Source organism: Colletes latitarsis, chromosome 10 (genome assembly GCF_051014445.1).
Source record: "Colletes latitarsis isolate SP2378_abdomen chromosome 10, iyColLati1, whole genome shotgun sequence".
NCBI lineage: Eukaryota > Metazoa > Arthropoda > Insecta > Hymenoptera > Colletidae > Colletes > Colletes latitarsis.
Window position 1 is genome coordinate 21,605,597 of NC_135143.1, and position 14,382 is coordinate 21,619,978.

At 34.3% G+C, this 14,382-nt stretch overlaps 2 protein-coding genes and 1 non-coding gene across 5 annotated transcripts; 2 read left to right on the top strand and 1 right to left on the bottom strand.

Annotated features, from left to right (window-relative positions):
• The first annotated feature begins 1,017 nt into the window (after positions 1-1,017).
• Positions 1,018-5,714, top strand: LOC143346648 (calcyphosin-like protein). Of its 3 annotated transcripts, none has more exons than XM_076774957.1 (6): positions 1,031-1,165; positions 2,147-2,176; positions 2,521-2,677; positions 3,137-3,314; positions 3,380-3,589; positions 3,935-5,714. In XM_076774957.1, exons 3-6 carry the CDS (start codon positions 2,523-2,525, stop codon positions 4,034-4,036), a joined length of 645 nt encoding a protein of 214 aa, XP_076631072.1. In that variant the 5' UTR covers positions 1,031-1,165; positions 2,147-2,176; positions 2,521-2,522; the 3' UTR covers positions 4,037-5,714. The 3 variants fall into 3 exon arrangements, with proteins under 3 accessions (XP_076631075.1, XP_076631072.1, XP_076631074.1); XM_076774959.1 differs by having other exon boundaries at positions 1,040-1,165; positions 2,091-2,176; XM_076774960.1 differs by lacking the exon at positions 2,147-2,176 and having other exon boundaries at positions 1,018-1,165; positions 2,537-2,677.
• Positions 5,715-7,075: 1,361 nt separating this feature from the next.
• Trnag-gcc (transfer RNA glycine (anticodon GCC)) lies at positions 7,076-7,146 on the bottom strand. The gene has a single exon. It is a non-coding gene; the product is annotated as a tRNA-Gly (tRNA).
• A 2,590-nt stretch (positions 7,147-9,736) lies between these two features.
• Positions 9,737-13,349, top strand: LOC143346613 (27 kDa hemolymph protein-like). The gene is made up of 4 exons (XM_076774866.1): positions 9,737-10,142; positions 11,537-12,034; positions 12,119-12,287; positions 12,372-13,349. The coding sequence occupies exons 1-4, from the start codon at positions 10,100-10,102 to the stop codon at positions 12,580-12,582; spliced, it is 921 nt and encodes a 306-aa protein (XP_076630981.1). The 5' UTR covers positions 9,737-10,099; the 3' UTR covers positions 12,583-13,349.
• The last annotated feature ends 1,033 nt before the right edge of the window (positions 13,350-14,382 follow it).

The window sequence follows — 14,382 nt, forward strand, 5'->3', positions numbered from 1 at the left end:
ATAAAAATTATTTAAAATATTTTTAATCTTCCTTCAATAATTGTAAATAGATATAGAATTCGAAATTGTTTCTACACTTTTACTACAAGTTTTAGTTAAAGCTGAACATAGATCAATGATTCCCATACATTGATTAATCCATCGATATGAAATACGTTCTTTTCGAGACCCAAGTAATATTATTGTCCATTGTCACGCTACATGAATGAGATAATTTTAGATGTAAAATTACTTTCGATGTACATATACGTATAGCGTTTCAGTTTAACAATACAACAAAGACCGAATATTATTGCTGTTTTGGCATAATTGCTCTTTGATACTGTCTGAAGCTTTAGCTTCTTCTATCGACTTAGAAAAGAATAGTAAAAGGAGAATTCAAGTATTTAAAGGTTGAATGTTTCAAAATTTATTACGTCGAAACAAATTCTTCTTCGCAATTACAACTGCTATAGACATGCAGATCAACAGATGAATAATTATAGTTATTAAAAAATGCAAATTAAATTAATTTATTTATTCTTTGGGTTTCATTGATAACATGCTATTAAATGAGTTTTTATCGTGTTGTTTCTGTATAATTGCCAACTTTTATGATATGATACAGTTTTGAATTATTGAATACGCTGTCGAAAAGTGACACAGTCATTCAAACGTACAAACCTGTAGTTATTTTCAATTGTATGCGAACAAATAAAAGTGAAATATAAATGCAGCAGGAAATCCCAAGCATATAAGATTTTGTAGAATCTTTTCGAGTACAGTTTTATAGGGACCTGCCTTAGTAGATATCGTCCTATTCTTTGATGTCCTTCGACAGGAAATCGGTATCAGCGATTGATCACGCGTGAATTTTTTGCTGATACACGTGTTGTGACTAGTCGGTCGTTATGGATACGTTGTACAGACTATTGTACGGACATTGTATACGTCGAACACACCTCGTTTTCAGGCTAGTGTCTTCGTTCATGTGAGCGACCAAATGTGTGTGTCGCCCTATAGAATGCGAATAGCCGCGTCAAAGGATCCCCGTATCGTCACTCGCCTTCCGGTCTTCTTCAGACGTGTCACGCATCTTTTTTCTGAACCTTACTAGTTGCTCTGGCACGATTTATTTTTACGGAACCGGTGCAAACGGTTCGAGCCTCGCTTCCTGGAAGTCAAGGTAAGTGTGGATAAATAAAATGATATAAGGCATGATCTACTTTATTAATCTCAAAGGCTTATACAATGTGTGTAACTCAATATTTTAAAAAATTCGAGTGATAGCAGTATGCCATCTGAAGTTTTTCTATAAAAATGATTCGTCGTAGACATGTTGGTTAAACTTATCAGTAAGGCTTATCTAAACGTGATCCTATTATTCGTTTAACGAACGAGATAGTTTTATAGTACATAATTGGTTCGAACACATTAATACTATCAATCCTTCACGCTAAATAAATGAATGTTCAAACGATTAATAGTATCTAAGGTAGAATCTGTTAGGTAAACCTTATCGATGTGCTCAATTAACAGATCCAGGACGCAACAAAGCAATATTGTTTCTTGTACTAAAATTCTCACTATTATCAAATCATGAACTGATAATGAGAGCAATTAGTTCAATATACATAAATAAATAGGAAGATAGCTTAATCGTAAAGAATATAAATTATTGTTTGCAATCTGTTGATTAGTGCGATCAATAAATCGACGCTATAGTTGTTTATTTAAGTTTCAAACCAACATGACGATTTGTATAATCGAGCCTCATTACACGTTAGTCTTCAAGCTCTTTGATTATTATTTCCGCTCTACCGTTGAATTTCTAAATAATTAATGGAGCCGATTTGCGCGTACTTGCGGCCAGCACGTAACGCCGACTGTTCCTGATCGATCAGCGAAGTGCTAAGTCGATGCGAAATTACGTCCAAACTGGTTCAATATTTTCCCGCCACCATACTCTATCCGAACCAATTTTCCACACTTTGCCTCCATTTAATTAAGTAACTGCGCGTGGGTGGCACCGGTTAACGAAGACAGGCAATTTGCCGCGCCTTGCAATTAAATAAAATGGCACCCAATTCCACTAACACAATGAGTTGCAGTTTCAAGCGACTTTCCAAAAAGGAAACGACACGATAATCATGTTTGGTACAAGCAGGGCCTCCTAGAAACCAAGGACTTAATACTGGTATGATTTTGATGAAAATTATAAAATAATTTTTCTACACGTGATGTAACTCACTTAACTTTAGTTTACAAATATCTCGAAAAGATTAATAAGATTTAAGAACTTAACTTAAACTGGTTCTCCGATCAAAATGTTTTGTGATAATTATTTTCGGAACCTTCTCAAGTCCTGTTTATAGCTGCATCAATTGCCTGAAATAGCGAAAGATTTAATCTTGCGTATCGTATCAATGTTTGTTTAAGTTGTACGTAGAGAGATAATTATCTTATCTCGATTCCCCCTTCTTTTCTCGGATACCTGAGTCACAACTGTCACGTGAGTCAAGCGCAAGTTTCTCTTTCCAGGGATGTTCTTCTACAGACCGCAGAGCGCAACAACAAGGCAACAGACTGAGATGATCAATAAGGCCCAACGGGCCGTACACACAACCACGGATTCCATAGAGAAACTTCGCTTGCTCTGCCTGGCCAGAGGCGCCAATGGCATCCTCGGACTGGGTAGGTAAGTTGAAAATTTATTTTCTTATTTTTCTTTTTTCTTCGCTATAGAACGACAAACGATTCTCGTATATGTTTTATAAAGTGCATGCTGTAATATGGATTGCTAAGTGTGTGAAATATAATTTCCTTTCTGTATAAGCTCAGGAAGGTTCTATAGGAAGTAGATTGTACTGTGAATAGTCAAACTCGCTTCACTGGTATTTTTTTCGTCAAACAAACAGATTCCGTATGTAAACAACGTTTTATTAATGCAGTATAATTATAAGATTTCACGAAAACATCTGCTGAATTTATAGAAATTTCGGGCAGCGTTTTAGCGTGACCTCTTTTCTCGATCGTAACAGACGAATGATTCAGACGACTGGAATTTTTAATTATATGTTAAATCGTTTGTCGCTCTCGTATCTCCTAATATGGAATGCTCAAAAGCAAGTTAACTCATATAATCGTCCGTTTGCAGAGCGTTTCGTATCATGGACGATGATGGCAATAAGAAGCTAAATCTTGAAGAGTTCACGAAAGGCTTGGAGGAAGCCGGTCTGGATGTCTCGGAAGATGAAATTCAAGAGATTTTCAATAAAATCGACACCGACGACGATGGAAACATCAGCGTCGATGAATTCATCGTCGCCATAAGGGTACGTAGATTCCGTTCGCTACGTTTCGTGAAGCTTTCGTTCTGATTGGTGAAATGGTTATGCAGCCTCCGATGTCCCAAAGCCGCAGGAACGTGGTAGATCAAGCTTTCCAAAAACTGGACAAATCTGGCGACGGGTTAATCACGTGCGACGATCTGAAAGGCGTGTACAACGTTAAATGTCATCCTCGTTACATAAGCGGAGAAGAAAGCGAGGAGAGCATATTGAACAAGTTCCTAGGTAATTTCGAGCAGAACAACACAAGAGACGGCATTGTAAGTGGATTTAGATCACTTTAGAATGACTCATACCGTTCTACTCTATAGCAGAGGTTCTCGATCGCTTCAAAGACGCGTAGCAAATGTTAAATTGCTGTTGATCGAAATATTAGGATTATTTTTAAAAAACATTTATCATGAAAATATAGTATGAATTATATTTGATATTAGCTACCTTAAGTTAGAAATATTTTTTTGTACTAATAATTTTCTTTCGTACTCCCCTTGTATTATAAGACACCCCTCGTAAGGGTAGTACCCTCCAGTTTAAATAACGCTGCTATATAAAGTAATAAGTAACCGTTTTCATCTAAAAAATAACTGTTTATACGTTGATTACAGGTCACCAAGGAGGAGTTTATGAATTATTATAGTGCGATTAGCGCTAGTATCGATCACGATGCGTATTTCGATCTAATGATGCGCAACGCTTACAAACTCTGAATGAACCACCGGTACGTCGTCCTACAAAAGACGTAGGTTTCTTATAGCATTTAGCTACGACATAATATCTATTCGGTTGCTGTTACATAACACAGAATTATTGGCTTTGCGAAGGACGTCAGGCGTTCATGGCCAATGCCAACGTTCGAAGAACATACCACGTGGCTTCCCTAGCTCGGTCGTGTCCAACGTTTTGCAAACTGACAGCATGTAATATCGTACACCTGAAGTTCAGTGTGACCAATAATGACATATTGATTTGCAAACAGTGGACACGATTCATTCTCTTGTGTCACAAGGTTTTTCGTATCTAACAATTAACGATCACAACTTCGCTTTAAGGCTCAGTTTTTGCGCGGGTAATTATACTAAATTATCTAACGATTAAAGCAACCTGCAAGAAAAAGAACATAAAAGAAATAATTCTGTATAAACGAGACTCTGTTGTCGAACGGTAGTCTGAAAAATACCTAAACATACAATACAAATTTTATATTCAGTTATACTCTTAGATGCCCGGCTAAATTCGTGTTTGCGGAAAAATGCAGTGTACACGGAGTAGAGAGTTGAACAGTTAAGAGGGTATTCTGGTTTAGAAAGTTAAATTTTATATCCTTGCCGGGAACTTATTGCAAAATACCGTAAAACTTTGTTATATGATTTTTAGAACACATATTCATTACTATTTTATGTATATATATTATTGTCTTCAACTGAAAATAATGAGAATTACGTATGCTATGTGTGATTAAATGTAAGTATATAAAGATAAGTGGTCTAACGCTGTGCAAGATTACAACCGTTCTGTTAACCTGTAACAAAAAAGCAAAATAGCACTTTGATTAGTATGAATATAACTATTGCGTGTACCACGATAAATACATTTTGGCACATTGAAGTTTGAGTATCATATACAATGCGTGCATGTGTGGCACGATTAAGTAACCGAGCTATGAATAATGCTAACAGGAAAATATTCCAATAAACTTTAACTTTTATATCTCGATAACAAAGCTACAGATTACAAAATATTAATGGCCTCTTCGATTTCTCTTCGCGCGAGAAATCGATCCTGAAAAAAAGTATCACACTTTCATTACCACCAAGTATACATATACATATGTATAAATACAGATTTATAAATTACGATATGTGTATAGTATCTAAGGAACAAAAGTTGGTTACAGGGTCCAATGCAGTGAAAACGTATTATATAGTTGTACAATAGTATAAATACACATATGCAATGGACGTACGATCTATCGTACTCAAAATCGCAAACAATATGTCGAATCTTTCGATTGGTATAACAAAATTAAGTATAACGATCTAGGTAAATGAACACAGGAGGAAATGGGACAGAAAATGAAATTACAGGAATTCTTTTGTTTTTTAACGGAATGAAAACTGTACGGTTCAGAGTTGGGTATCATACGATTAATTTCACCCAAGTAATTAATTCATTAACGGAACAGCTAATTCAGCTGTGCTAGAATTATTCAATTAAACATTACTATCGTCTATATTTTCATATCTGCGAAATTTTCTTAGTTTCTCTTAGTTTTACATAAATGATAATAGCATACATTTCCACATGTATTTAAAAATTTTGCTACTAAAGTAATATGTATTATTATTAATCGTTCACATGACATTACATAATAAATGAATTAATAAACATTCAAAGTGATATTTATTAAATCGCCACTATTTTGATTCATTTATATCAGGGAAAAGAATTAAACAATATGTTATATAGAAATAATGAAAGGACCTATCAGTTTAAGTATATATTAATTTTTCGCGAAATAATTTGTCGGAACATCGAACGGACAGTTGAGATGACTAACATTGCTCTCCCCACTCTTCCATCATCTTACACGAGGCATATGTGGGACTGCTTTGACCAAAATTTCTCAGTCTTGTGACAGACTCCGGGGAAGGTGTATCAATGGGAACCACTACTGACCACTATTGACCAATGGTGACCACTTGCTGACCAGTGGTAAGAAGTGTTTAAATCTCCCCCCTCTCTTATTTTACCCATCCAAAATTTATTTGTTTATCTTTGAGTACCGTTTGACGAAAAATTGATTTTATTTAATTCACTTGCTCCCTTTAAACGAAATAATTGCTTGACATAACTAAACCAGAAGATCGAAGGAACTCTACTTCCTTCTATCTCTCTAGTTTAGTAATCTAGTTTCTAAGAATGTAAAAGGGAGATAGATGGAACTTGGATTCCATCCATCTCTCTTCGGGTCTCGACTCGCAGCAACCTCCACGTGGTGAGACCTGGTATATGATGAAAAGTTTTTCATCGTGGACATCGAGCTAATGGCTACAAATTTAGAATTGCTGCTCGAGATATAAAAGAAAATTTATACTGCCTAAAGTTTTGTAAAATCTAAGAGTGTATAGGCTTTGAATGCTTTACAATTGAAATTTGGCGATTGACGCTTCGGTATGATATACATTCACCAATCATTAACTTACATTTTGAGCCACGAAAGTCCATAAAGTGTAAGGTCTACTTGTATACCTCGTATGTGATTATACTGCCTGACAAGCACTAAATTATTTTATTAAGCATCTTCAGGAATGTTAGATACTTCTCATTTTCTTATACTGTTCGCAATATCGTTGACTTTAATACGTAGATATTAACCGTAATTAGAGTATTGGAATATCATTCAAGGAGAGGTAATGCTCCTTTGAAAACGATGATTATTATGTGTGACGGATAAATCTTAACTCGTATGCAAAATGCATATTTTTTATGCGAATTTCGCATCGTCTCGACATTCATTCTGTTTACGTAATCTCTTTTTTGCCCGTAATTGTTATGTCGAGCCTTATAACAAATGTAACGACGAATAGAGAAAAAACAAGTATTACACCATGCGTGTTGTTGATATAACTTACATCGCTGGTGTGATACTTCATCGGTACATCGATTCGTCTATCTATTAATAAAAATATGTGATCTTAACCGTGAATATAAAATAAAAATGTTAAAACAAAAATAAAAAAAGAAATTGCATCGGCCGGGAATCGAACCCGGGCCGCCCGCGTGGCAGGCGAGCATTCTACCACTGAACCACCGATGCTTCTTGCTATTGATATATAATCACAAGAATGTAAAGACATAATATAGACTACATTCGTAAGATAACCTATAAAATGAACTATTATATAATGTTTAAATGTATAGATTACATTTAGATTAACATTACATTTAGAAATAGGGGAAAAACAAAATCTACTGTATAGTACATCTTGGTATGTTGCAGTCATATGAATATGTTTTTTGTAAAATAAATTTACGCGAAACAGTGTATACAATAAAATAAAAAACAATGTTATGCGTCTAGTACAATGTTACCTTCTTTTCTTTTTTTATTTATGCTGCTAACCGCGTCACAATCGGACTTTACTCTTCGGATATCCTGCACACGATCTTTTCCATTAACGGACTTTGCCCCCTGATGCAGGATCTTTCATTTCGAAACGGTTCTGTTATCTACGGACCTTGCCCGTTGATTTAGGAGTACGGACACGTTTTGGTGGTCAAAAGTACAAATTCCAGTTCACAGGACATAGCTCCGATAATTTTATATAAATAGCCTTCAAAGGAATCTGATGCCCATACCGTCATATATGTATGTTCGTCACAATGCTTTAATGTTTCTATAGCGTATTTTGGATCAAGATTTCATCTTTGCAACGTCCGACATATGTATAACATTTCATCAAAAGACTGAAAAAATATAATTAAATCGTTAAGTCTAATCAATTGCGAATTGGTTACTATTTAGCATCTACATATAATATTACGTGATTAGTAGAATGAACTATTCACGAGGTATTCTAAATGTCGCGAAGACAGAAAAGCGTAATGCTAACTATAGCAACCAGTTACGAAATAATAACAGATCTTACGATTGGTATAAGCGCAACTTCATTAACAAATGATTACAATATGGACAAGCCAATAATTACAGACACTGAAAAACAGAACATCGTTATTGAAAAATACTTACATAAGACATGTACTTCTACTATAAGTAACAAATTTTTAAAGAACTTTATCAATTTACAAATTTAAGAGAAATTTACAAATTTGCAAAGTTGTAAAAATTTGAAAATTCATACATCTTATAAATTTTATTCTGCGTCTGTTGTTTTATAGAGTCGCTCTTGAACCGTTAAATAGCAAACATCGAGTATGTATTTCGTAAGACGTATTATTATTCATTTCTGTTATGCACGGCCAGCGTTGCTTATTTAGATGATATAATAATGTCGCTAATAGTTACGAAGATTAAAAAAAAAGGAATCTTGTTATGAATCGAAATAAATGCTTTTTTCAAAAAGCAAGTCACTTATCTTGGACATGACGTTTCAAATCCATATGCGGTCGCTTGCTTAGTTGACTAGAATTCGAAAATCACCCACCGGAAGTAACACCTGTAAGTACTTCAGCCGCTTATATTAGTATGAAGCTACAGATTGCAAAATGGTAAGAAACTGTCATGTATACTTCCTCGAGGAACTGATTTTGATATTAAGTAAACATTTAATAAATAGACGTTATTTCATATGCATATGCATATACAGTCAGTCACAAAAGTATTCGCACTAGGTTTACTATACTTCGTATCTCAGTTTACAAAGAATTTCGTGACTGATTGTATGTGCTAAAAAGTATTTCTTAAGCTACAAAATTTGTATCGTCGAGTATCAACGAAATTTTTTTGAAACCTTGCAAATGGAAAAATGTCAAAGTAATTTCTAATTGGTTACGTTATCGGAGTAGCAACGCGGGCAGAAACAAAACCTGCAATCCTTATGTGGCTTATCTTATCGAACCCTACATATGCTCTTATAGGTTTCCTACACAACATATAAACAAAAGATGATTGTTAAGCACTTAAAGGGGCACTCTGGTCTAGAAGTTTGAAGTATCATTTTCATTTCAATTCATTTTCTTAAAGTATATGTCTGAACTTGTTGTCTGTGCCAATAGTTTTGTGATTTACTGTATATCGTCTTCCGCAATCCGTTGTCGGAGGGTCAACTCTTCAAAAGAACATAATAAAAAACAGATGTGTCGCAAACGCGAACTCTTGAGAATTCGTCGTCTTGAAACGAAATAAAGGAATAATGAACTTGAGGTCCTTGGCATTCCACCGAGACGAAAAGTAATTACCAAAGTCGATAGTTTAAAAAAGAAATAATTTAAAAATTTGACAAAAATTAAAATTCCGTAACGAAGAATCAAACTTCGGTCTCCCGCGTTCCAGACGAAGATACTAACCACTGTACTGTAGGAAAATCATGGTAAAATATTTTTCAAATTAATATTATATATTTTTATTAAATGAATAATTCGTAACTTTCTTTTCTATTTTCAAATTATTCTGATACCTGTAAGTTTCATCATTTACGAGCCCATTAAATCGCTATTGCATTCAATTCCAAACTCGTATCTTTCAAGCTAAAAAAAAACGGTTTCACTTTTCTCTGCAATTTAACCTATTTCAATAAGTCTTTCCGACAAGACAAATTTAAAACGTCGGAAATCCGCAGAAATTCGAAACTTTGAGGTATTTAACATAATCCACATGAAATTAGAGCACGGGAACTAAGGCTGAGGGTAGAAGGGAGCATACATGAAGTTTATATAAGTTGAGCGCACGCGCCCAGTAGCTTCAGTATCGGAGTGTCGTTCATGCATGTTCACGGAGTGTCGTTCTGTCCTCTGCTTCTCGATTCACGTCTCGCTCTTTCGTTTTCGTTCTTCTCCCTTTCACCGATTTTCCGAGCAACGTTGACACATTGCTGTACGCCTCTCATAACAAACAGTGTCAGCACGAACGTATAAAGCCAACACGACAGTAATCGTGATGCGTAACTGAAGGTGCATTTCCATCTCGTTCGTGTCGTGTACGTGCATATTTCCTGCGAAGATACTTCGCAGGCACAGCAGTTTCGACGTTGAAAAGAATCCACGATACTTTACGCCCGAACGTGGTGCTTTGTGAAAAGAAAAAATTGGAAATGACCAAATACTCGACAGTCACGGCCGTAGTGTTTCTTTGCGGTAAGTTCGACGACCTGTTTTTACGTTCGGAAACGTAGATGGTCCTTCATTTTTGTTTTCTACACGTTGATAGAATCTGTAACGATGATTCATGACGCGTAGCGCATGTAAAACAACAAAGGGAGCTGTGTATGTGAACGAAAGAGAAAGAGACAGATGGTCAAAGAATTCGATGCTCGTAAGATAATTGCATGTACAAAATCGTACCTTAAAAATTCAGTAGCTTTCGAAGCTTGTGTTAGGAATAATTTATAATACCGGTGGCTTAGGTTTGAATGCCAAGGACTGGCTATGCGTTACGTGTATAATCAGATTCGATTTGCAACGCGACATTCGTTTCTTGTGTATGTGCCTTTTTAAAGAATCCTGGCATTGTTTTGCTGAGGGCGCTATGCTAAACTTAAATCGTAGTCGATATGCGATCAAGAAATGCTAGCGACCTTCGATCGTATTCGCATAATCGATCAGAGTCGTCATTGTTGAGGCATCAAGTCCACCATCGAAATATCGAATTGTCGATTCGACAGACGATTAAAATCGATTTGGGCCTTAATTGTTCATTGTGACAATTATTTCATGTATAAATCTCGTATTAGTATCGAGTAACAATTGTTATCATCGATTACTGAATTCTTTCTTTCCGCCGGCTTGACTCTTATCATTATGATACACGTGTGACGAATACATATCGATTTAACTTCCGTACTTTGTACCCTTTAGTTACTGTGTACATACATTTGAATTTATTCAATTATTTTTCGTAGAAAACAAACGAAATAAAGATAAAAATTCTTATGCGTATGTAATGACGTACAGTAAGCATAATATATTGATGTCCGTGCTACTAAGTTTGCGTATTAGAATTTATGATTCATGTTGAGCCTTTTAGCTATAGATTCTATGATATACTTTGCAGCTTACTCATAAAAACAAAGCAGAAACTGTATATGTAGATACGAGCAAAAATCACATTTCGATTAAACCTAAATAGGATTTTTCAATACGAAGCAAAATTAGATTTGTCCTTGAAAAATATATAGACAGAAGAAAAGATAATTTGCAATTACAGTGACGTGCTTTTTTTCGCCTTTGTCGATGCGTACTAACAGATTTTAAAACCGATCTGTAGAGCTTCGACATTTTAAGCTCAAGCCGTAAAAAGGCAGCTAGAGGTTATATACGTAGACCTTAATCTTTTGTAGTCTAATTTTCATTCGTGTACAAGACGTTTTATTAAATTAATTTTTAAATCCGTGTACCAGAGGGTCATCGATAATTTGTCTTTCAACAATTACCTTAACTTAGAAAAAAATATTTCGTCGTGGTTTTATTTATTTTGTTTAATCCATCAATGTCATAAATCGAATTAATTTGAATTTCTATTTTTATTTCAGGTCTCCTTGGGCACACCAATTCGCAAGGAAATGAACCTATTGTAGACACAGTGTTAAACAAAGTTTCAAATGTCATAGATTTAAACAATAGTAACGCATCAGTGATCTCAGTTGTAGAGAATTTGAATACATCCGCGATTCCAGAACTTAATGAGGCAAAAAACTTATTCAAACAAAAATGCGATAAAAATGGAGGAGATGGTGCATTTGAAAATGCTGATCGTGCCAAGGATGAGATAATGCAGTGCCTTAAATCATTCGTCAACATTACGGTACTACAAGAAGAAATGGAAAAATATAAACCTACTGGAGATTTGGATATTGTGTTCAAAAATTACTGCCGCAGAACTCCTATCCTTAAGAAGTGTGTGAGCAACTTTACAGCAGCCATAGAACCTTGTTTGGAACCAAAAGAAAGGGAAAATAAGAAAATCATTCAAAATATCACTGACTCTCTCCTCAGTTTTATATGCTTCAAGGAAGGAGATCGTATTGCCCGTACGTGACAAATATTAAAACATTTGTACATATATTACCAACAACTTTCAGAACTTAATTAAATAAAATTCGTATTATTTACAGTTTTTATATCTGCTGATGGACCAGAATGTTTGCAATCAAAGCAACAAGAAATTGAAAATTGTGTCAATACTACATTTGGAAATTACTTACCCCCTATGGATTCTAATAATAGACTTCTAGGAGGATTGGACAGCCTTCCATCTATTATTCTTGGACCTAAGGAATGCGCGTACGTAAATATTAAGCTATGTACATTGATTTAAACTTTTGAATTGTGTTTATACATCAAATTGTATTAAATGTTTATGTACAGGGACGTTTCTACTCTTAAAACTTGTATCGTGTATGAACTGGAAAAATGTTCAGACCCAACACCAGCAAACATTGTAGACTCTATATTTAATTTTATTTTACGGGTAACGCCATGTGAGGGTTTAATGACGGTTCAAAGCGCTGCTTCTAGGTCTACAATTAATTTCCTAGCAACGATAAGCATAGTATTTTTATTATTAAAATTCATCTGAAGTAAATTTAACTAAATTTCACATATTATACATATCATGATTCAGCGTCAACGAATACATGCAATCAAATGATTTTGTAATCAATTACATATTTCTTTCGATCACCATATATTCTAATAAAATATCTTATGGGATGTGATATTTTTCTTTCGAGTATAATTTGAACTTAAGTGATATCAAAGAAGAAAGTCAGGTAACATATTCAAGAAATAGCAAATAATTTCTTTCTGTTTATAATCTGTTTAATGTCTAATTTATATATGACTATTATATTTGGCTAAAATAGTCATTAATAATTGAGGTGCTTCAGAAAAGACTGACATATTCATAGGTGTCCATTTGTATGCATGAACAAAATCTAAATGTAAACTATAACTACAATAAGAACAACATTCCTTGACTTTGCTACACTTTGAATATGTTAAATTTTGTACCATAGTTACATATTTGAACAAGTTGATAAAATCTTGTAATATAAATACTATTAATTATATGGAATAATACAACTCACACAATTGTATCCATCATTCACCTATTATTTCTGTTACGTTGTAGAAACTGTGTTTTTTTATTTTTTAATATTTAAAAGAATGCATTATTAACTTTGAATCACAGATATGAATAAATTCATCGATTTATTGTTATATTCTTATCGTAACAAAAATGCACCGTTCTTGTAAAGGAAAACTTAAAAATCGTTGTTTATATTTTTTTTAACATTGTTTTTATACTTCGAGAATATAAAATAACATACGATTGTTACAAGAGTTGTGCGTAACTCCTTTTAATGCTTGTATCTATTTTATTTTTCTTCCAAGGAAAAACCTTCTTCCTTCATTCCTTTCTTCCTTTTACTCTACTATCTTTTAAATAAAATCAATTTCGATCGTAGACATTACAGTGTTCCAGAAAATATGGCACATTCGAAAACCTTAATTTATTATGCGATAATTACAACAAAACAGGATTTTAAACATTACGATTTATGAACTGCCATCTTTTTTAATGTAATTGAATTTCTTTACTTATTAATAATCGTTAACAAATATTTACTCACGCAGCGTGATTGTGCGCGATCCATTCAAAACTTCGTCTTCTTGTGTTAAATCGAACGACAGATCGACATACGATGGCCGATTATTCCCGACCAACACCGATCACCACCAAACTGTCAATTCAAATTCTCGTCCATATTAATAATTGATACGATTACGAATATTTTGTAAATTGCTTAACAATTAAAGACAGTTTTTTGTACATACGTTGCTCTGCGATTTCAATCTATATCACTTTGTAGAGAATATATTTTATTTTTTGCTGAAATTCCGAGTGTTTTACTACCCGGTTCGATCCTTGTCGGCACTCAACCGTGCTCCACAACTAGGTCACATTTTATAACCTAGTATATATATATACATATATATATATATATATATAATACATATGTATATTCACATCTCGTATAGATACTTTTGGATCCCCAAAAACATATATGTATGTGTAACGGAACACCGACAGTATCCAAAGTCCGAAATTTCTCTCAGGATATTTTTCAACCCAACTATAGTCTCAGATTCCCGAAGTTATTAAAATACGCAAGATATCCTACTTCGTTTTATATAAATTGTAAATATGTTCATTCGATCCTTTCGTCGAATTTTCCCGCGTTTAATATAGATATTCTATACGACACAGACGCAAACTTTCACGCAACCTACCTATCGGACCGTCCGATAGGACACAAAAGCGAGACATTTATTGGTTCCAGCATTGCAGCTATCGGAAGCACGACGCATGCGT

Bases quoted from the DNA above. Each gene is read 5' to 3' on its own strand.
- LOC143346648 (XM_076774957.1), top strand. From the start codon at position 2,523: ATGTTCTTCTACAGACCGCAGAGCGCAACAACAAGGCAACAGACTGAG. The intron at 3,315-3,379 runs GTACGTAGATTC...ATGGTTATGCAG, and splicing joins AATTCATCGTCGCCATAAGG to CCTCCGATGTCCCAAAGCCG. The intron at 3,590-3,934 runs GTAAGTGGATTT...CGTTGATTACAG, and splicing joins ACAACACAAGAGACGGCATT to GTCACCAAGGAGGAGTTTAT.
- LOC143346613 (XM_076774866.1), top strand. From the start codon at position 10,100: ATGACCAAATACTCGACAGTCACGGCCGTAGTGTTTCTTTGCG. The intron at 12,035-12,118 runs GTACGTGACAAA...TATTATTTACAG, and splicing joins GGAAGGAGATCGTATTGCCC to TTTTTATATCTGCTGATGGA. The intron at 12,288-12,371 runs GTACGTAAATAT...GTTTATGTACAG, and splicing joins CTTGGACCTAAGGAATGCGC to GGACGTTTCTACTCTTAAAA.